Here is a 22,850-nt window from a genome sequence, read left to right as displayed (position 1 = left end):
ACAAAACAAAATAAAATACAACTAGAGGTAATCAAAATAGCCTGACAAGTTGAGTTTGATCCCTGAAACCCACAAGGTTAAGAAAACTGATTTGTTTCCAGTTTGCCTTATTTCCAAGTACCCTATCATGTACATTCCTCCCCAATATACAAACACAATAGGCAAAAGGAAATTAAAGACCTAACATCTGGCACACACCTGTAATCTCAGCATTCATTTAAGGTTGACAAGGGAGGATCAAGAGCTGAGATAATCTGCAGGACACAATCAATTCCGGGCCCAGCTATATGAGCACAATCTGAAAACTAAAACCACCAACCAGGATAGGGGGACGGTTCATTTGGTAGTATGCCCTGGGTTTCAATCTCAAGAGCTGTACAAACTGGGCGTCACAGTGTACATCTGTTAATTCTAGCACTTGGAAGGTACACAGATCAAATGTTCAAGGACAGTTGAGATGTCTCACAAAACAAAAACCTACAAACCAAACAACCACAAGTGAACAAACAAAAATAATGTTAATACACAGAATTAAGCTGTAAGATCAATAGGTAAATGTTAAAATTTGAAGGTAGTTTACCTATAGGCAGTTTCTCCCAAGTATCAAAAACAGTATAATTTTAAAATGACAAGTTAATATGGAGTTTAAAACCAAGTATTTAATGTTTTCATTAAATTGTTTCAATACAATTTCAAACAAATGCCAACTGGAAGACAATGTCCAAAAACTCTGAAGCTTCCAGACAAGGAACAAGGTGGTTGTCCTTCATTCCAGCCACAGTACTTCTGTCCATAATGATGCAGTCAACCATCCTTTTATCCAGATTATCGAGTATTTACCTGATGAGAAAAAAACACTTAGGTTTCAAAACTTGTAATCACATAACTTGTAATCATGTTTAAGATAAATCTTTGCTTCATTTTTATGGAAAAAAAATTAGTCATGAATTAGTCTCTTCTTGATGAGTAGCAAGCTTTTAAGCAAAATATAAAACTTTTAAGTATGCCTTTTTGACTTCCCCTGGAATTTAACTCTATTCGCTTACCACATCATCGATTTTCAGAATGCTCCGCACAGTTTCAGTTGCTAAGGTCAAAGCACTGACTGACACCAACAGAGGCTGAACAACCATTTCCTCCAAAATGTTGGAGATCCCACCCTGCGGAGAAGCAGATGCCTTCAGTATCTGATCACACAATAAACACGAGCACAGGTATCACTCTTCTGTACTCATCTGGCATGCTAATTGCTGATACAACAGAATACCCTGTTCACACTTTATATCTACTTAACTAGTGCCCTCCCAAAAGACCTATGAGGTACTGTTCTTACAACCCAGGAAGTCAAAGACCAGACTAAGTTTTACAAGTTAGTAAATGACAGTAAATAAATGCTATTTCCCATGGCATCATCTTTATTCTGAAGAACATGCAGTAAACTTGCCAGGTCTCAGGTGTAAATCCAAAATCACACTACTTTTAAGTTCAAAAGCCTACTAACCAACAATGACAAAATTGTAAACGTTTCCTTCCACCAATCTGTTCTTCAGCAACTCTAAGCACCAAGACTATTACCTTTCGGACATTAATGCCTGTAGTTTTTTCTCCTTGGGCATGGCGGTTTCTTAGCTCTGTTACTGTAGAAATGGGATTCAGGCCAGCATTTTCAGCTAGTGTAGATGGAATGACTTCCATAGCATCCGCGAAAGCACGAACACAGTAGGACTCCATACCACTCAGTGTTCGGGAGTACTCTGTCAGTCTGAGGGCCAGCTCTATTTCTGGAGCACCACCTCCTGCAATAAGAGCTCTGAAATTCACAAATATTTTTAGCTTATTTTTACCCCAAAGGAAGCTACTTTACTAACTTTATAAAAGTCAAGATAAAGCAGTTTGGTTGTCTTTTAAAGGTAAGCTGCCCTGTAACTTGGATAAAGTAGAGGAAGACACAGAGCTTTTGATCTTCCTCCCCCACTTCCTAAGTGTTACAGATGTGCCCCACCACATCTGCTGTATGCAGTGCTGGGTGGAGGCTGAACTGGTCAATTACTGTTATCAATGGTAGGTATTATATCCCAGCCTCAAATTAAAGTCTTCAGAATATTGAGGCCAGCAAGATGGCTCAGCATGTAAAATGCCTGACACCAACCCAAGTTTGATCCCTGGGACCTACATGATGGTAGGAAAAGAAGAGATTGCCCCAGGACCCCACCCCCCGAGATGCTACATTGTGCGCGCGCGCGCACACACACACACACACACAGAGTAATAAATATGATGCAGTACCTTTTCTTTACTAAGCATCGGATGACACAGAGAGCATCATGAATGGAGCGCTCAGCTTCTTCAATCACCAGTTTGTTAGAACCACGTACGACAATTGTAACTGTTTTCCCTGGGCTTGTACAACCTGTAATCTTTAGTGAACAAATTTCAAATTAAGTAATTGGCTAAAAGAAAAAAACAAAAAGGTAAGAAAAAAAGGCTTAACAATATATTGTTACCTTGAATAGTTTTCCAGAACCATTTAAACTGACTTCCTCTGCTAACTCAGCAGAACCCAGCATGTCAGCAGTGAACTGGTCAATGTGAGCAACTGGTTTGGTTCCAATTGTCTGGAAAAAGATAATCAAGTGCACATATCAAGACAGCATTGTGCTAGACACAAAGCTCAGTGGAAGAACAAGCACTTGTCTGGTATTTTATTCAAAGCACTAGACTCAACACTGGACTGCAAAACAAAAAAAAACCACTGCTGGGCCTGGAGACATGGTTCAGTAGTTAAGAGGCTGGGTGCTCTTCCAGAGTACCCAATGGCAGTTCATAGCTCCAGGTGGACCTGAAGCCCACATGAGGTCTCTAAGAGGACCATATGGTGCAGAGAGATACATGCATGCAAGCACATACATAAAAACAAAACAAAAAAACTTAAAATTAAAAACTAAACCAAACAACTATCCATAACATACAAATCAAACCCACAATACATGTTAATGGATATTTTTGCACACATTAATTTTACCTTACAGATGAATTCAATGTCTTCTCTTTCAACGTCCTTAACCACCATAATCTTCATCTTATTCAGAAAATGTAATGCAAGATCACTAAGGGCATCTCTAAAACACAAAAGTGTTATCTTACGTTTAAAAAGTGTTATTGTTGAGTAGTTAAGATTTTAATTTTACTCTTATCCAAATGGCTAATTATGAAGGGAAACACTTTTAATGTTCCATTTACAAGTTCAAAATTCTCTCCCTCTTCCTTTTGAGACAAACTCTTCCTATGTAGCTTTAGTTGTCTAGAACTGAGAAATCTGCCTGCCTCTGCTTCCTAAGTGCTGGATCAAAGGCTTGGGACATTATTATACCCAGTAGAAGTTCAAAAATTCTTCTGAAGGTTTCTAATTTTACTAGAAAAATTACTATGACACAAAACTGTACATGACAAGTGGGCTGTGATTCTTAAGAAGTGAGCACATTTTGCTAGGTGACCGCTTACATTATTCAGAAGCACAATTCTCACAAACGAGCAAACCAATCCTAGTAACAGCAACCCTGTGATCCAGCAAGACAGACATTACCGTCCTGATCAAAGCTAAGCAAAAACCAATTTACTCAAGGGCAGAGCCACTAAATGACTAGAGACTAGAGCAGCCTCTTACTTGCTTACAAAGGACTCTCTATACCTTCTGGCATAGCTTATTAGGGAAGTAAATGGGAATATGTCTATCTATTTAAAAATAAACAAAAAACACCCCAGAAATGGAAAAAGAAAAAGATGAGTTCAAATTTGAGACTTCTCTTGTCTATGCAGTGCCCACAAATACTATTTTTTAGTTAATTAGTTCAGCAGTGGTTTTTTCACCGTTTTGAGACAATTTCACACACCCCACAATAGCCTAGAATTTTACCTGGTAGCTGGCCATTGACTCCATCCTCCTGCCTCAAGCACTAAAACTAAAGGCATGTGACACAGCACCCAGTTTAAGTCATGCTGGAGATCAAACCTAAGGCTTGTAGGCAAGCAGTAACAAGCTATATCCCTCGCCTCAAACAGTTTTAAACAGCTTTTTAAAAAATGTGGTTTTCATTTTTTTTCCTTTTAAAAATAAGTGTTTTGCCTGTACTCAATCATATGAACCATGAGTATGCCTGTTGTCCCTGGAGTTCAGAAGAGTGTGTCATTCCCTGAAACTGGCATTACATGTTTGTGAGCCACCATGTGGATGCTAGGAGGCAAGCTTGGGTCCCTGAGCAACAAGTGACCTCAAAAACTAAGCCCGTTCGTCTTTTCACTTTCATCTCACTCTCTCCCAGACTGGCCCGACTTGTAACCTTTCAGCCTCAGCCTTCTGAGCACTAGGACTGCAGGCAAGAACAACTATGTTAGACCTTCATTTTCTTACAGCCTTGATCTAAAAAAACCCTACTGGCCATGTTTAAGAGAAAATAGTCCTGTATTTATAAATGAAAATATGATGCACCAAAATATGCACTTTAGATTTCCTGTGCTTTAGAGACTAAGTGTTTAAGAACTGCTGGGTAGAGGCAAAGATGGCTCAGTAGTTAAGCAGTGCTTGCTACTCTTGCAGAGGGCTTGGCTTGGGTTCAGTTCCTAGTTTCCTAACAGAGCAGCTCACAGCTGCTTAGAAACTCCAGTTCGGGGCATCCAACACCTCCTTCTGATCTCCAAGGATCCAGATCCTGTACACATGCAATGCACATACACATTATTTAAAAGTTGCTTGTAGGATCCCCAACTCAATTATAAATCCAGGGAGAAGAAAGTAAATAGAACAGACCTCAGGATAGACTTCTGTATGAGAAGGACATTACATCCTGTTTTCTTAATTTGCTTCACCAAATTTAAAATATAGGCTCTCTCCTCTCGAAGCACTCGATCCATCTGGGCATAGTCAGATACTACTATTTGATTATCCATCTGATGGGAACAAGAACACAGTAATTATTTTCAGCAAGAGATTTTAATGTTAAGTGAAAGACCAGCCCACACCTACCAGTTATATAGGTATGCACAGAAAAGGGTCTAAAATAAACCATTCTATTATGTTTTATTTCAGTTGTTTTTGTATTTTTTTTTAAAAGTCAGGGTTTCTTGGTATAGTCAAAGCTGTCCTGGAACTTAACTTGCTCCAAACACAAGGTTGGCCTTGAATTCAGGAGATCTACCTGCCTCTGCCTCTAAAGTGCCAGGCATTTGTCAGTACCGCCTGGCTAAAGCTTATTTTTCTTTTTTAATATAAGATTTATTTTATGTATGAGTACACTGCAGTTATCTTCACATACTAGGAGAGGGTATCCTATCCCATTACAGATGGTTGTGAGCCACTATGTGGTTGTTGGGAGTTTAACTCAGGACTTCTGAAAGAGCAGTCTAACCACTGAGTTATCTCTCCAGCCCCAGCTGATTCTTTTCAGTCACACCCATTACTGATATTTTGTATGTTTGAAAGACAAGACCTCACTATGTAGCTCACAGCTCAAGCTGGCCTTGAATTCACCATCCTTTGAGTACCAGAATATAGATACATATGACCACACGAGGCTCTACTGCTTCTGAAACTTTTTGCATGTGCATTTTTGGTAACTGAAAAATCCAAATTCCCCAAAATGAAGTTGTTCTACATACCATATGTATTACAGAAATAATTTTAATTCCATCCTTTTTACTCTGTGGCTTGTCATCATATATAATGCACAAAAATTAAAGATCAATTTTCATATGGCTATTTTTTTGAACAAAATACTGAACACACCTATATGTTGGCAGAATATAGTAAAAACAAATCTGAGGTACCAACACACTTTTTAGAGAATCATACTAATATGGTAATATCTTTCATAAAAAAAATTTTTATAGTTTGGCTATCAAGTTAGTCTAAGGCTCCACTTGCACAAACACAATCTTTGTGGGCTCCAGCAGGTAATATCTCAGGAAGCTAGACACAATCTGCAAACTCAAGGAATGAGTACAACACACACACACACACACACACACACACACACACACACACACCTTTCTATTTTATGCAAATGCCTATAATCAGTCTCCACCTTATTACTTGTAGTAGCAACAATTTCTGATTTTGTCTCAATTTTATTGTTTTGAATCTACATTTTAAAGACATCACTAATACCAGCATTTTCTATTTTCATCTTAAAAAAACAGATCTTACTAGAAAGTTAATAAGTAGGAAACCAGCTTGGATTTTACTTACATCTGTTTTAGGAGCAGATAAGCAAAACTGAATAAGCCCAATCTTAGCCTTTTCAACTCTTGTTATGCCAGAATTTGCTACTTTCTGTGTGAGAACGAGGCCTTCCACCAGCTCACAGTCATCTATTGTCCCACTAGGAAAAAATAATCAGAGCAGAGGAAATGCTTTGGTCTTACTCATTCTCAGAACCCATTCTGGGACCTCTTGGATATACTTCCATCCTACCATAAGGAAATACAGGCAAACCCTTGAGGATACCATATATAATAAAGTTTAAGTCAGCAAGTATTTCTAATGTTCACTTTCAGAGTTATTTTCACTTATGTTACATCCACTGGCCCAGGCAGAAAGGTAATCGGACTAAGAACATCTTTGTTTTTAAAGGGTTTTGTGGAGACAGAACCTCACTCTAGCTCAGCCTGTCATGGAACTCACTATTTATTCCAGGCTGGCCTTGAACTCATAGCTAGCCTCCCACCTCAGCCAATCAATTGCTGGCACTAAATGTATAAGCCACCCCTAGTTGTTCTTCAAAGTTATCTGGTTTTGGCAAAACTGAAATTGAAATCAGAGACGCTTACCCAAGCTTCTTAACTATTTTAATATCTCGAAGATCTACACTGGTAGCTGTGGCTGGGTCAATCACTTTCATCACCGCATTGACACTCATTGGAGAGAGTAGACTTGAATACTGAGAGACAACCTAGATTTACAACAGAAAGTTACTTCTACAGAAGCAATAATTTAAGAAATACCGACTTTAGATTTACAAGGACTTATTATCACCTATTAGGATACAGTAGATAAGACACTAAAGTTAAAGTTGTTTTCTCCACCCAGTTTGCAAATTGCTCCATATACAAGTTAAGAATATATATGCTTTTCTTTTATTACAACACTTGACACTATCAAGATTGCAAATAGCAATAAAGGAAAAAAAGGCATTTAATTTTATGTGAAGAATTCCTACCTAAGTTGTACAACCCTGGTTTTCCTAGAATGTATTTTGTAGACCAGGCTGGCTTCAAACCAGATCTGCTTGCCTGCACCTGCTGAGTCCTGGAATCAAAGGTGTGTGCCACCATGTCCAGCTAAAAACTCCTTATTCTTTCGTTAGCTCTACTGATCATTTTACCTCAATCTTAAAACCAATTCCGTTATAGAAATTATTATTACTAGTCTTCTTGAGGCAGTGTTAGATACAGTTTAGCAATTAATGCTCACAACATCATAGCACACCGTTAACTGTAATTTAATTCTCCTTAGTGGTAGTCTCACCTTTGAATTCAATGAAGTAGTTGCGCTATTTAACAAAGTTTCTCTGTCGCTCAGTTGCACAGGTCGAGACATGTCAGTAAGGATTTCAAGACCCTTTTCCAAAGCTTTCTGGAATGACTCGGAAATGATGGTTGGATGTATACCTGCCATTTATGAACCAAGTTAATTACAACCTAACTATTTATCACTATTTTAAAATGTTTTACTCATTAAAATGTCAAAATAACCTAGAAATCTATTTATTTCTACAAAAAGAAGCCTTGCAAAAATAAGAAGCAAAATAGAAATTCTTGACAAAAGAGTAGTTACTTCAAAATTAAACCCCACATTACTTAATAGTTTGGCTTTTTATGTTTGCCTTTTAACAATTTTTTCTCCATCATTCTTCATTAATGAAAAGTATATTATACTCTACATACCTTTCTGCAGAAGTTTGGTACAGGAGTCTAAAAGAGAGCCAGCAATGATGACAACCGACGTGGTGCCATCTCCTGCTTCTATGTCTTGAGCTTTAGACAATTCCACCAGCTGTGTGAACAGAACATGACAAGATGCTAAGAAATGAGACCCTAACAGCGAACTCAGAGCATGACATCGATGTCACCTACACATAGCTAGAAATACATTCCTCTTGACATCTGATTTTTACTTTACTCTAGGTTTCATTTAAAGATGAAAATCCATGTATTAATGGCGCACAAAATTGTCCTTATGATTTCTAGTTTAAACTGTAGATTGTAAAGAGTTCTCAGGCAGGGCAGTGGTGGCGCAAGCCTTTAATCCCATTACTTGGGAGGAAGAGGCAGGCAGACTTCTGAATTCGAAGCCAGCCTGGTCGACAGTGAGTTCCAGGACAGCCAAGGGCTATACAGAAAAACCCTGTTTTGGAAAAACCCAATAAACAAACAAACAAATAGTTCTCAGAAAATTCTGTCTGAGGTCCTGTCCAAAAGCATCACTCCTCAGGGTTGAGGATGTGGCTCAGGAATGCCTGCCTAGCACTCAGAAAGCCCTGGGGGTTGGAGCCCCAAACAGCATAAAGGAGATGTGGTGGTACACATGTAATACCAGGACCTTTTTGCTACAAAGCAGTTCTAAAGGTTCTAAACTGGCCCAGGCCAAAATGATACCCTGCCTTAAAAAAAAAAAAGTCGTACAGGTATCTTATATAGACGGAGAACCTATGAAGTTATTTTAAACTCTATTAAGTTTTTCTGAAGTGATCACATAGAAACATACCATTATTTAGAAAGTCAACCTTTTTTTGTTGTTGTTTTTTAAGACAGGGTTTCTCTGTGCAGCCCTGGCTGTCCTGAAACTCACTCTGTAGACCAGGCTGGCCTCGAACTTAGAAATCCACCTGTCTCTGCCTCCCAAGTGCTGGGATTAAAGGCGTGCGACACCACGCCCGGCAGAAAGTCATCTTTAAGTAATGGAAGGAGACCTTTTTGAAGCATGCTGTCTACGATAGGCTCAAATGATCCTTTTGCTTCAGAGTACTGAAGATTATAGGAATCTGCGGTACTCAGCTGTCCATTCTAACAGAGAGCAATTCCTAAAGCTCATTTTTGTTAATACAACTTCTCACTTGTCACAAGACTAATTGTGACTCCTAAATTATAATTTTTGATAAAGACCAGTGAGAACTGAACATCTGATATGTGATTAAAATTATTTTGTTTTCTAAGAACTGTGGGTGTTTAGTTTAGTTCTTGTTGAGCTTGCACAATGCCATGGGTTCAATCCACAGCAGTATCAACAAAAAGAAAAAAGATTAAAAAATAAAATAAAACAACTTACAATAGAACACCTCACAAAGAACAGTATCTTAAAAATGTACATTTTTAGCATAAAGTTAAAAAGATTCTCCATGTTTAAATAGTATCAAATTTAAGTCTATTGAGTATCTTACAAGTACACTTAAAAACAAACCACTTAACAAGACAGCACATGCCCATACATATGCTCGCTGGATTGCTGCCAAGTTCAAGGATCTACAGTGACTAGCAGGTCACTAGGGCTACTGAACAGGATTATGTCTCAAAAACCAAAACACTCATGTACACTTACCATTCTGGCTGCTGGATGCAATACCTGCATTTGTTTCAGAATGGTGGCACCATCATTTGTAATGGTCACATCGCCTTTTCCATCTTGAATCTGGAAAGTTTTGTTTTTTAAAACTTTAATGCAATATTCTACTAGTTCTATTCCATTTACTATTACATACAAGTTAGTTTATATATGTATATTGCTTAACTCAAAATACCTTTCCTTAGTAAAACAATGTAAGAACATTCAGATCAACGGGCTCTGCCCGGGCTGCTCTCTTACATGTGTGTATGTGTATATATTTGAGGACAGCGCTCAGAGATGGTGTGTGTGTGTGTGTCAGATCCTCTGCATCTAGTAATGGCGGCACAGCCTGGGCTCTCTGTAAGAGCAGTATGTGCCCCTCTCTCTAGCCCCCGCCCAGGGTATGTAAAGGAGTCTAGAGGGAAATCATTCAGTAAAGTTCAAGCATGGAGGCCTTAGTTCAGATGCCCCACATCCCTTGGCTAGCCATATTGGTTTGTCACATTTTTGGTTGCTAACTAGCTCTTAATTTGAGGACATATCAATCCAAAAATTATTAGATTATATCTGTTTTATGCTGCCAGTCAATTAAGAAAAAATGTTTGAAAAGTTGAACTGGGCACAGCGGCTCACACTTGTAATCCTAGCATCCCAGAGGCTGAGGCAGAAAGATTAAGCTCATGTTTCAAAAGAAATGAACAGCCAAGCAAACATGGTAGCGCAAGTCTGTGATCCCAGCCCATCAAGCAGAAGCAGGGGATCAAGAGACAGTCTCAGTTAATTTTTTTACTGACTCAAAAAAAAAAAAAAAAAAAAATCAACCCAAAGGGTATTAAAATATAGTTAAATACTAACTAATCTCTCCTTTTGATGAATGTTAAGATTTTTGGAGGGACTCAAGGGGGAAGAGGGGTAGCAGGGCCTTGTTCCACCTAGGCAAGATTTACCAGTTTTAGCACAGAACTATTTGCCAACCCCCAAATAGCACCACCTTTCATTAGACCTTAGAATGTAAACAGAAGTTCTCAATAAGTAATGAACGATTTAACTTTTTTATTTTACCATTTTGTCCATTCCTTTAGGTCCAAGGCTTGTTCTAATAGCATCAGCAACCGCTGTTAAAATAGAAAAACAGAAAGTCACATATTAAATCAAGACTTAAAAAAAAAGCAAAGTGTTTTGTTTTAAACTTGTCCTTATTAGGATATGGTATATAGTAGCTTATTGTGCCTCCTACAACTTCATGCCTAATAATAACCCTAATAGACACTAGAATACTTCACGTGCTATGTCTATGTAGAACAAATTTTCAATACTCCTGTGAGAATCAAAATGGCACAATGTAGTCTTAAGTTCTTAGTTTTATTTCCTCTATTCCATAACAGTACAAGCATCAGTGAAACAGCTGAACACCCTAATGTAGTACACAATTCATCCATTAGCCTTTTCTCTCCCCAACAAAACCATAATCCGCTGAGAAAACATATGTGGGACCCATAGGCTAAAATTTCTTCTGTATCCCTTAACTACTATATGCTTTTGGCCATATTTGGCAAAGAATAAATAATTTAACAGAAAATACCTTGTATAACAATATTTTACGTATGTCCTAACTTTGGTCTAATGTTATCATCAAAGTTTCAGATGATTTCTGTGGACCCGTTTCAAGATATTCACTACTAAAAAATTATGGTATTTTAGACTCTCCATCTCTAGAACACAAGCTAATGACTGTAAAATGATTTACACAAAACCACCAGTATTTTCTGTCTGTGAAATCTCCCTCACCATTAGCAAGTAATATTGTCTTTATTTGAGAGGGATGGATAATTGCAAAATGAACTCAACTCAAATTGTATCTGGAAGAAACCTTTCTCACTTTCTAGAATTCTGTTTTGACTTGGAAAAACTAGTTTGCCCTTTGCTCCTTTAGTAACTAGATAGCTTTACAGGCAATTTGGGTAACCAATCCTGCCTACGTGCATGGCTCCTTCTGTCCTTTTTAATTTTTGTGCACCCTTCCTTTGAAAAGTAACTGTTCTGGACAGTTTATGTGAACTTGACCCAAGCCAAAGTGATCTCAGAGGCGGTAACTCCTCAAATTAAGAAAAAGTCAGTTAAAACGGAGTTGTAGGCAAGTCTATAGGGAATGTTCTTGACTAGAGATTGAGGGGGAAGGGCTCAATCCTTTGTGGGTGGGTCCATCCCCGGGCTAGTGGTCCTGGGTTCATAAGAAAGCAGGTTGAGGGGCTGAAGGGATGGCTCAGCAGATGGATAAAAGATGGCTGCTCTTCCAGAGGCCCTGAGATCAACTCCCAGCACCCACAACCACATATAAACACAGTTCTATGGGATCCAATGCCTTCTGGTGTACAAATATACATACAGACAAAACACCCATATACATAAATTAATAACTAAATCCACATAACCTGTGTTTTCACAATAATAGAAACCCTAGCTAAGATGGTTGCCTGAAGTAAACTCATTTCTTAATAGAGTGTACACTCTCTTGGTCACTCATCTGACTCTAGAATTCATCTTTCAACATCCCAATGACTCCACTACCACAAACGTAATTAATGAACTCAATAAACTTCCAGGTGTCAGGTATTCACTCCAAACTTCCAAAAGACTCTCACATGGAGCACCTGGTCAGCTTGGCGTCTCCAACTCCTTAAGGCCCATCCTGCGCACACACCTCACAGCACCAACACATTCCAGTCACCTGGACTGGTGACTGCAGTACTTGTCAGGTTTACTTCATACACTTTCACATTTAATCCTCCCAGCAACCCTGCAAATCAACTGTCACCTCACCCAACTTACAGCTGCACTGCGAAGTCAAGAGTTTCTTGGATCCTAGGACCTTCAGAAGATAAAACAACACCCCGTCCACTTCCCAAATCATGCATCTTTGTCTCCAACCCAAATAAACCCTGGCAGTATCTCTTAAGGCTTTGTTGCTTTAGACGTCAGACGCGTCAAATAGCACATACTGAGAATAAAACTCGGCCTGTCTGGTTTTCACCACGTGCTTTTACAACCCTATGTCGCCCACCTGCCAGTTTAAGGGAATTTATAGTGACTATCCGATTAGTACTACGGAGCCAAAGAACGTTCATAAGTTAAATGAACTTTTTTTGAAAATGTTGAAAAAGTAAAATGAATTTTATTTGAAAGCTCAAAATACTGTGTCGTCTACCACTAGGTTTGATAAACAGCCAAGCTTTAGTTCTTAAGAGTCAGATCTCAAGGATCATTGCTTTCAGTATTTTAAACGGCTGTCTGCGCCAATGTGACCAACACCGCCCATGCCTGCAGGAGACGAACTAAGGAGCTCGGCGTCCCACAATGGGGCGTGTCCGAGGCCTCCACGCTCCGAGTGCTTAGCAGAAAGCTGCAAACGAGACCACCTTGAAGGAACACAACCCACCCAGGGCCAAGGTCACAGCGAGGCTGGGCCGTTCCGCCGGAGGCGGGCCGGCGACCGGGTGATACCTTTGGCCGCGGAAATATTGCTGAAGCGGATCTGGGCTGGCTTGTCGCGGTCCTGGTAGGCGCTTTTCCCGCGGCTGCCGGGCCCGGCGGTGGGCGCCCCGCTTCGGGAAGCTACGTTCTCCGGCATGGCGACCTTGGTGGCGTCTGCGCGGGTTCAGGAGGACGGATGGACACGGATTCCGGCTTGCTGTGGAGTAACGGTCTCCCTGACCGCCTCCTCCACGAACCTTCCAGAAAGCGACGCCGGGAGAGAAGGCGGAAGCCGAGCAAGGGGCCTGCTGGAGAGCCGGCGCGGGTGTGACGTCAGGGGCTGTCTGCCGCACGCCGGCTGCGCAGCTTGCGCGCGGAGATGTGGCTACGGACTGTCCACCCCTCCCTGTGCCTGAGATGGAGCGGGAGGTTTTATAGGCGTGGCTGTGGCCGTTCTAGATGGACCCGAGCCTTTAGCTTCTGCTAGTGCTGTTGAGGAAGCTGTGACAGCTCTGGCTTTGTTCCGGAGTGGGTGTGGTGCAACCGGCCTTTTACGGACATCCATGTCTAAATTCCAAATTCTATTCCTAGTTTATTCACTTTGTAAAGGTGTTGGAGGAGAGATGTGCCATGAATAGTTTCCTCCCTTTTGTATATATTTTGACTGCCTAGGGATTTAAATACACTAGTTAGACGGCACAGAATCGTAATAGTTGTGGGGCGGTGACTGCCTATCAAATCCAGTCTGCCTTCTAGTTAAGACCTCTTCCATAAACATAACCACTGACTCTTAGGGAACATAAACATTCTAATAACTGATTAATAGTTATCTGCTGAGCAAAGTGTGAAATCTTTACACTCTTTACCCCCCCCACCCCACCCCCACACTAATCCTCATAATCCCATGAAATAGGTGTCATCGTCTAGACTTAAAGGATGATGAAGCTAAAGCCCAAGGTCAACCAGTAAGGCAGTGGAAGCCAGTACAGAGCCAGGACTCTGTCCTTAGGTAAACTTCCAAGGTTTCTATAATCATGATCATTGACCACCAGAGTTTATATAGGTAATACTCATTCAGTGGTAGTTCACAGTTAATAATTGAGAGCCATAAGGTGCCAGATGCCTGCGGTAGGTTAACGAACAATTGTTTCATGGACTTAGTCCTGTAATTATGAGAAGCATTTACATTCATTCACTCTATTAAGACTAAGATGAACTTTTCAAGCCTCCCCTTGGGGGACACGTCTTTTTCAAAGACCAGTTTACCCCTCCCTCGAAGCACACAAATATTCTATGGTTGTTGAGACAGCTGACTTATATGAAGAGAACAGGTACTGGTACTGTGGTGATTTGAGATGTCTCCCCTAGTTTTAGACATTCAAATACTTGGTCCCCAGTGGGTAGCTCTGATTGGAGAAGCTTAGGAGGTGTAGCCTTGCTGGAGTAAGTATATCACTGGAGGCTGAGTTTGTTTCAAAAGCTACCAGCCAGTTTGTGCTCTGCTTCCTCTTCACAATATGAGATGTGAGCTCTCCCTTCTCCATGCCTACCTGTTGTGAAGCTTCCCTGCTGTGCTTCCCAGTGATCATGAAGTCCTAGAACCATAAAACCCCTCAAAACTCTTCCCTCTATAAATTGCCTTCCTTGTGGTTGTGGTGTGTTTTTTGTTTGTTTGTTTGTTTTTGTTATAAGGTTTCACTGTGTAGCTTTGACTGTCCTGAAACTAACTCTCTGTAGACCTCAAACTCCCAGTGATCCTCCTGCCTCTGCCTCCCAAAAAGTTTGGACTAAAGGCTGGTGAGACCACCACCCGGCATGGTCATGGAGTTTTATCACAGCAACAGAGAAATAACTAACGCAAGTACTCTGACTTCTCCTGCTCTTAAAAGCAGGAGACAAAACAGCGATCTGAAAGAGACCTTCACTGTGCCTGCAGGAAGACATGCTTCTCCCCGGGGAAAGGGATGAAAGAGGTGCAAGCCAATCTCTGCTGTCTGTCGTGCTGGGGAGCTGAATTCACTGCCCACCCAGGGCAGAACCTCATGCACTGACGTCGCAGGGAATTCTTTTTTTTTTTTCTGTAATAGTTGGATTTATCTATGGTTCCATGGCTGAACAGCTTGGGTGGACTGTCTGTATAGTTTGCTTTCTTGTCTTTGTTGACATTTCCTCCATGGCCCCTCTGTTGCTGACATTCCCTGAAGTGGTTACCCATTCAGACTTAGGCACAGAAGAGAAGAAATCAGGGGACAGAAAAATTAAGAGGCATGCTAAAAATAACTGGCTGGGGGCTTTCACGATTCAACACCTGCTTTTGTTTCTTGTAAGGTAAGCTGAACTGCTTTCGCGGCAAAACACGACCTTAAACCATCTATGGTCTTACCAAAGGGGGTGGGGTAGTTAGCTCAAGCCCCTTTGTCATAAGACACTTTAGTATCTCTCTCTCTCTCTCTCTCTCTCTCTCTCTCTCTTCAAGACAGGTTTCTCTGTATAGGCCTTGGCTGTCCTGGAACTCACTTTGTAGACCAGGCTGGCCTCAAACTCAGAAATCTGCCTGCCTCTGCCTCCCGAGTGCTGGGATTAAAGGCGTGTGCCACCACGCCTGGCTAGTATTTTTCTCATCAACATATGATTTCTGGCTCAAACTTTTTTTTTTTTTTTTTGGTTCATTTCCTCCTGAAGCCTTCTATGTCATGTAAGACTTAAATTTATATATTCTATTTATCTCTCTTTGTTGGAAAATTCTATCCAAAGCTGGGCAGTTAGTGGCGCATGCCTTTTATACCCCTGCTCCTCCCACACTCAAGGGTTAAAAACAATCAAACTGGGGGCTGGAAAGGAGAACACTTTAGAACACAGTTTAGAACACTTGTTGCTCTTACAAAGGACCCAAGTTTGGTTCCCAGCACCCACATAGATGGATCACAGCCATCTGTAACCCAGCTCCAAAGAATCCAACACCTTCTTCTGACATCCATAGGCACTGTCGATATACGGTACACATGTATACATGTAGGCAAAACACTAAAAAAAAAAAAAAAAAAAAAAAAAGAAATTGCTGGGTGTGTGCCACCACCACATGGCCCAGTTTACATTTTAATGTTTATAAAAACTATTACTTCCTGCCTGGAACCATTTGCTGGCTATTTGGCCGTGATTAGTGGGAAACCTGTGTGGAAGGAAGGAGAACTGCTTGTTAGATGTCGGTTTCCCTTGGGGCTGATCTTCTGGGTCTTTTCCTTGTTGCTGCATTAGAATATTCTCTTAGTGTTTGCCCAGGTTTGTTAGCTATAAAACCTGTGATTTGAAATTTAATAAAAGATAACTGTATTTTGAGCCTTTTGTTTGAAAAGCATTCTAAACTGCAACTGGAGCCAACCTGCAGTTGCAGCTATGGCAATAGCAACCCCTGGTGGCAGAAGAATGAATTTCTTTTATTGATCAACCTAGTGATTTGGAATTGAGGTAGGCCGGGCTGGCAAGGTTCTCTGTCCAGTGGTACAAGTGAATTTAAAGCAATTAAGAAAGAGCAGGTGCCAAAATTCTATCAGCAAAAATATGTCTCAGTGAGTACTCCCTCTAAAGCTAAGAAATGGGGCCTGGCTGGAGAGCACCTGGGTTCAATTTCCAGCACCTACATCCAGTGGCTGTAACAAAAATTTAAGAAATTAAAAACTACAAAATAGCTTTTTTATGTGTTGCATGACAACAAGAAATAATTTGGTCACGGCCTTCCAGGTAGGAAATTTACAAGTTATCTACTTAGTGGTGGCATTTTGTTCCACCTGCCACCTTCTCCCTTCCATCCATTCTTTGCAACCTCGTTTTTTTGTTTGTTTGTTTGCTTGTTTGTTTTGTTTAAGACAGGGGTTCTCTATATAGCTCTGGCTTTCTTGGAACTACTATGGAGAACAGGTTGGCCTTGTATCTGCCTCCTGGGTGCCCCACCACTCCTTGCCTCTTTGCACTCTGTAGGCACATTTAACACAAAAGTATAGTTTGTCTTTAACGTTGTTTTTCTTGGATCCACAAAACATTTTTGAAGATGCCTTTTAGAAAATCACTTCTTTGGAAAGGTATACCTCAAAATTTTTCTTTTAAATACAAGCAAACCATACATAGGTAAACACTAATTAAAATAGTCTAGACCAATGGTTTTCTTTAGGTTGGTACTTTCTTGAAAGGATCAGTTTAGTTGTCCCCCTTAATACAGGGGTAGGAATAGCCAAGGTTAAACAGAGGTCAAGCTGGGCAGTGGCGGCGCACGCCTTTAATTCTAGCACTTGGGAGGCAGAGGTAGGCGAATTTCTGAGTTTGAGGCCAGCCTGGTCTACAGAGTGAGTTCCAAGACAGCCAGGGCTATACAGAGAAACCCTGTCTCGGGAAAAGAAAGAAAGAAAGAAAAAACAAACAAACAAACAAACAAACAAAAAACAGAGGTCAAGAATATAACACATTCTGCCGTGCAGGGAACATTTATGAAGGTGAAAAACCCATTTGTGAGTTATTGGAGCCTAAATTTAACCCAATTTTACACACATTTTAAGACTTATGTATTTAAGTGGGTGTTTGCCTGGATGCATGTATGTGTATCACGTTTGTGCTTGGTGCCCAAAGAAGTTAAAAGATGGCATTAGGTTCCCTGAAATTGGAATTGCACATGGTTTGTGAGCCATCATGTGGGTGCTAGAACGGAACCTGTGTCCTCTGCAAGAGCAACAAGTGCTCTTAACCAATGAACAATGTTTCCAGCCTCCTAATCACAGATTTTTAGCTTGGTTTTGATACACAGAACAGATCTCTGGCTTGCAGTGACTGTGTAAACTGAAGGAAGAATGTTTCCTTTTGTAACCTTCGCCCATCTTTATTCACATTTAGAAACATCATGCTAACAACAGCAACCGCTTTCCCCTGGAGTTTGGGCTATTACACACCCTTGTTAACTTAAATTCCATGTAACGGTACAAGCACCTGTGTAAGGTTTATACAACACACGTGTGGAGAGCTTTTGGGGCCCACCATCTAGGAACTTGGCAGGACTTTGACATTGGGCTAGGACAAGGAAGTAGGCTCAGGATGAATACAGCTGAGGAGTGTGTTCTTTGTATGGTGATGGGTCTTGTTAAAATCCGGAAACCAGTAATCGTGGGACTTTTGTTTATGCTTTGTGTTTGTTCCTTGACCACATTGTTTATGCCTTAGGACTGACCATACTCTGTGTATGTACTTAGAATGCTATCAAAGCAGACTGGAAAAAACCAACCTGCTGCAGCCTCAGCACTGGCTGAAGTCATGTTATAATGTTGTCTAGTTGTCCTTTCCTTTTCGACCTTCACTCCCTCCCTGGAGGCCCCATTGACTGACTGAGCTGGCTTAGTCAGACACAGCTAGCATTTTGAAGTTTGGGGTATAAAACTCTACCTCCCAATCAATTGTGTTGGGGGCAAAGAGGTTCTTGTGCTCACAGATAAGCACCAGGGAAACCAGGAGTGTTAAACACAAAGGTTTGTTTCTTCAAAGAAAGAGATATACCATGTTTTCTGTTCAGAAGGCTGGGGTGGCTAGTAGCCTTGGTGACCTCTGCGCTGTCTGTATGGCCAGGGCACATCTGGCTCGCCCAGACTTTTATGTTTATCTTAGTCATTCTCCCTAGACCCTTTTCATGAGTGCTGTTTCTCTGTCAGCAGAACCTATCTTTATGGAAGAGGTCACATGTACTTTGAAAAGACTTTCAATGTAAGCATATCTTAAGTTTCACTGTACACAGAGGAGTGACTTAATTATTATCAGAAAACTCTTTTCCAAAATTGTGCTCTGGTTAAATATGTCTGAAGTAAACTGCCCTGTGTCAGACTCCTGAAGTTTAAACCAACACCAGTTCCCGAGGTGTAGTCAGTGGGGTTTCCTTCTTGCCTCAAGCGATTGATGCTTTGCTGGCTAAGGTGTTTTTAGAGACACCCACTCCCCCTCCACATACACATACGTAGATTTTTAGGTTTTTTTGTTCGTTTGCTTGCTTGTTTTGTTTTTTGAGACAGAATCTCATGTGCCTAGGAGTGCAAAGAGGCCAGTATATAATAAACCTCTGCCTGGCCTGGAGCTCCCTATGTAGCCCAGCCTGTCTTCAAATTTACAACTGCCTATTTCTACCTCCTGAAGGATGGGATAAAGACATGTGCCACCATACCTGGATTAATAAGGTTTTTTTCAAGATTTATTTATTATTATACATAAGTACACTGTAGCTGACTTCAGACGCACCAGAAGAGGGCGTCAGATCTCATTACCGGTGGTTGTGAGCCACCATGTGGTTGCTGGGATTTGAACTCAGGACCTTTGGAAGGGCAGTCAGTGCTCTTACCTGCTGAGCCATCTTGTTAGCCCCGATCAATAAGGTTTATATCGACATTTTAGACCTAATTAAAACAATTTTTAAAAATAGCCACTGTTTGTGTACTCAAGTCCTCAACACAGTATGAGTTATATATGAAATGAATCTCTGGTCTTTCATATGGATATTTAAAAATTAAAGCAAATTCACTGGAGCTGGAGATGTTGCTTAGTGGTAGAACACCTGCCTAGAACACACATAGCCTTGTGTCTAATCCTCTCAAAACACAACTAAAGTAAAAACTTAAGGGTTCTTTGGAAAGTCAGCTGGGTGGTGCTTTGCTGGAACAAACATGTGAAGGAATGTTTAGCTGAAGCAGACACAGGAGAGGGGATGTTTTACATAAACAAACACATGAAAAGACACACGATAAAAGATTATTTACTAACAATACACATACATTGGTCTGCCTTATATTATATAGTTGAGCTACATTTGTCGGAATGCCATAGAGAGAAAGGTACCAAAAAACTTTTAGTGGTGTACTATAGTTTGTGAGCTGATTGGGTGTGTGTGCTGAGGCAAGAGCTGTGCTCTAGGTGAGACACATGGAGGACACGTGATGTTTGGAGGGCATAAACAGGACTCCAGAGACAGAGCCTGACTTGCTGATGCAGCTAGCTATACAGAACAACCTCTCCCCAAACCTCAAATCCACATCTTTTATGGAGCCACAGTTCCAAACACATCTCCTTAAAAAAAGATGGAGGCATTTGGCTGCCTTGCATGCCTCCTCACCAGTGACATAGCTGTGCTTAAACACACTGCAGTTCATAGTCTATTATACCATTTTCCTTTATTTTAATTTTTTTTTTTTTTTTTTTTGGTTTTTCAAGACAAGGTTTCTCTGTGTAATCCAGGCTGGCCTCACACTCAGAGAATGCCTCTGCCTCCCAAGTTCAGGGATTAAAACCCAGTATGCTATTTTTATTTATTTATTTTGGTCTTTTTGAGACAGGGTTTCTCTGTATAGCCCTGGCTGTCCTGGAACTCACCTTGTAGACCAGGCTGGCCTCGAACTCAGAAAACTGCCTGCCTCTGCCTCCTGAGTGCAGGGATTAAAGGTGTGTGCCACTATGCCCGGGTTTTTATTTTAAATTACAATTAGCTTATACTAATTTTTCCAATTGGGAGCTAATTTACATATTGCAAAACTGTCTTTTAGTGTATACAATTCACTGTGCTTTGGTAAAGGACAAAGCCGTGTAGTTATCACCAGTGGCTGCTCATAGGCATTTTCATCATCTGAAAACAGACTTTGTACCCATTATGTCATTTCCTATTCTTCCCTCCTTCAGTCCTTGACAACTGGATTTTTGTATGGATTTGCTTAATTTAGCAGTAAATAAGATTGTCCAGTTGTCTTTCATGTCTGGCTTCATTCGTTTCACGCATTTTTTTTCTTTTTTTCTTTTTAATTATGTAGGCCTGTCTGTGCACATGAGTACATTGCTGGTGGAAGCTTTCAATTTCTGAGGTTGGAGTTACAGGAGGTTGTAAGTCGCCTAAAGCGAGTGCTGGAAACTGAACTTTGGTCCGCTACAGGAATAGTATACATTCTTAACCATTGAATCTGTCCAGCCCTCATTTAGCACATTTTAAAGGTTCACCTATATTATAGTATCATGCTACACGCTTATTATAGCTGAATATAAGTAAGGGTTTTTTTTTGGGTAATTATGTAGATAAGTATTTACTAATGCGATTCCACTTTAAGAATGAAAATAAGGCTTTGAAAAATAGTGGTTATAGAAATGGAGACCAGACTACTGATAATGGCTAGAAAGACAACGTACGGGTATACACAAAGGAATTAATGCAAGCAAAGAGATCATGTCCTCATGAAGTAGCTACATTTGGGGGGCGTGGGGAAAAGATTATAGAGCTTAGAACTGAGTAGTAGGCACTGCTCATTTAATTGCAAGCTGTAGAATGAGATACAGCCATCGAAGAATTAAGGTGGCATTCTTACGGAGTTACAGTTAGGTATCTCCAGCCAGCGATCGTTCCTTTGAGTGCGCATTTGCACATCGGAGTGAAGAAGGAAACAACAAAAACACAGTGACTCTAAAGGAAACTGAGTGGATTTGGCTGTGGTGGAAGTAGTGGATGTGTGTGGCAGAGCAAACGAGAGAACTGTTTATATCGACTAGTGGAGGAACCCGGCATCGCGTTCCGTGGCTGCCTTTGCCAGCTTTTATGGCCCTTCTCGGCCCCCGTAGCGGACCGGAGCTCAGCCGCTGGGCGGCAGGCCCTCCTTAGCCATGGCGGGCGATCTGGAGGGTGGCAAGTCCCTGAGCGGGCTGCTGAGCGGCCTAGCGCAGAACGCCTTTCACGGACACTCGGGTGTCACGGAGGAGCTGCTGCACAGCCAACTCTATCCGGAAGTGCCACCGGAGGAGTTCCGCCCCTTCCTGGCGAAGATGAGAGGACTTCTCAAGGTACGGTGGTTCCGCCGAGCAGCCCTGCCCTCCTCGCAGCCTCAGGCCCGCCCCCAGCCTCGGGTGCTGCTGTCTTTGGGCGCTCAGCGACCCTCCTGAGCCGTGGAGGTCGCTCTGTTGCGCCCTTGTTTTAGGGACACATAACGGTGAAAACATTGATTTTTTTTTCTCTCCCTCAAGACTTTCTGTGTCTGTAGTATAGATAAGTTTCGAGTTTTTTTCGCCTCGGACTTTGATGTTGCACCGGGCGTTGTAGTGCACTCCTTTAATCTGTGCACTTGGAGAGGCAGAGGCTGGCAGAGAGTTGTGTGAGTTCGAGGCCAGCCTGTTGCACAGAGTTCCAGGGCAGTCAGGGCAATGTGGTGAGACCCTTGTTTAAAGAGAGCGAGAGCGTGCTTGCCAGCTTTCCTGGGTTGTGGAAGTTGGGGAGCGTTAGCATGAGGTGGTTGGTGAGATAAAGGATTGATTAACTGGAGTAAACACCATTAAAGCAGTCGACTCTATGATTTCCAAATGGAACGAAGTATACATCAGACTGTCTCATGAAAACTATTAGAGGGCAACATAACAGGTGAAATTAACTAAAAAGATTTATTTTTATTTTATGTGTATGGGTGCGGTGCCTGCATGTGCACTGGTGGTTGGAACGGTTATAGGCCACCACATGGGTGCTGGAAACCCGGGTCTTCCTCAAGAGCATTATTAGGGCTCTTCTAAGCAGTCTCTCCAGTCCCCCATTCCACCTGGGGTTTGAGATAGGATCTCTTGTAGCCCAGACTAGCCTTGAACTCACGTGTAGTTGATCCACCTTCCACTTCCCAAGTGTTAGAATTTCAAGCAGCTACCACCATCTCCTGCTGTGACCTCTGTGTGTGTGGGTGGCATGGGGTGGGGTACCTTGCACTATCTCACTCTGTGTGGGGGGTGGCGTGTGGGGGGATACCTTGCACTA

The 22,850-nt window shown here is 41.4% G+C and overlaps 2 protein-coding genes across 4 annotated transcripts in view; one reads left to right on the top strand and one right to left on the bottom strand.

The window, feature by feature from the left end:
* Window positions 1-640: 640 nt before the first annotated feature.
* Cct4 (chaperonin containing Tcp1, subunit 4 (delta)) lies at window positions 641-13,384 on the bottom strand. Its single transcript, NM_009837.1, has 14 exons — window positions 13,097-13,384; window positions 10,658-10,710; window positions 9,590-9,679; window positions 7,939-8,047; window positions 7,520-7,662; window positions 6,823-6,944; window positions 6,242-6,374; window positions 4,805-4,944; window positions 3,023-3,119; window positions 2,505-2,615; window positions 2,287-2,417; window positions 1,576-1,810; window positions 1,047-1,160; window positions 641-840 (listed from the first exon to the last, which is right to left on the bottom strand). The coding sequence occupies exons 1-14, from the start codon at window positions 13,221-13,223 to the stop codon at window positions 826-828; spliced, it is 1,620 nt and encodes a 539-aa protein (NP_033967.1). The 5' UTR covers window positions 13,224-13,384; the 3' UTR covers window positions 641-825.
* A 6,053-nt stretch (window positions 13,385-19,437) lies between these two features.
* Commd1 (COMM domain containing 1) overlaps window positions 19,438-22,850 on the top strand; it is an 84,812-nt gene continuing 81,399 nt past the window's right edge. Inside the window, exon 1 of one of the 3 annotated variants that reach the window (XM_006514563.4) lies at window positions 19,438-21,898. In XM_006514563.4, the coding sequence (XP_006514626.1) occupies window positions 21,722-21,898 (177 nt within the window). In that variant the 5' untranslated portion in view covers window positions 19,438-21,721. Of the gene's footprint in view, window positions 21,899-22,222; window positions 22,470-22,850 lie in introns of those variants that run through there. The other 2 variants (NM_144514.2, XM_017314316.2) reach the window with 2 other exon arrangements.

This window comes from Mus musculus, chromosome 11, assembly GCF_000001635.26.
Source record: "Mus musculus strain C57BL/6J chromosome 11, GRCm38.p6 C57BL/6J".
Lineage (NCBI taxonomy): Eukaryota > Metazoa > Chordata > Mammalia > Rodentia > Muridae > Mus > Mus musculus.
This window is presented reverse-complemented; position numbering and strand designations above follow the sequence as displayed.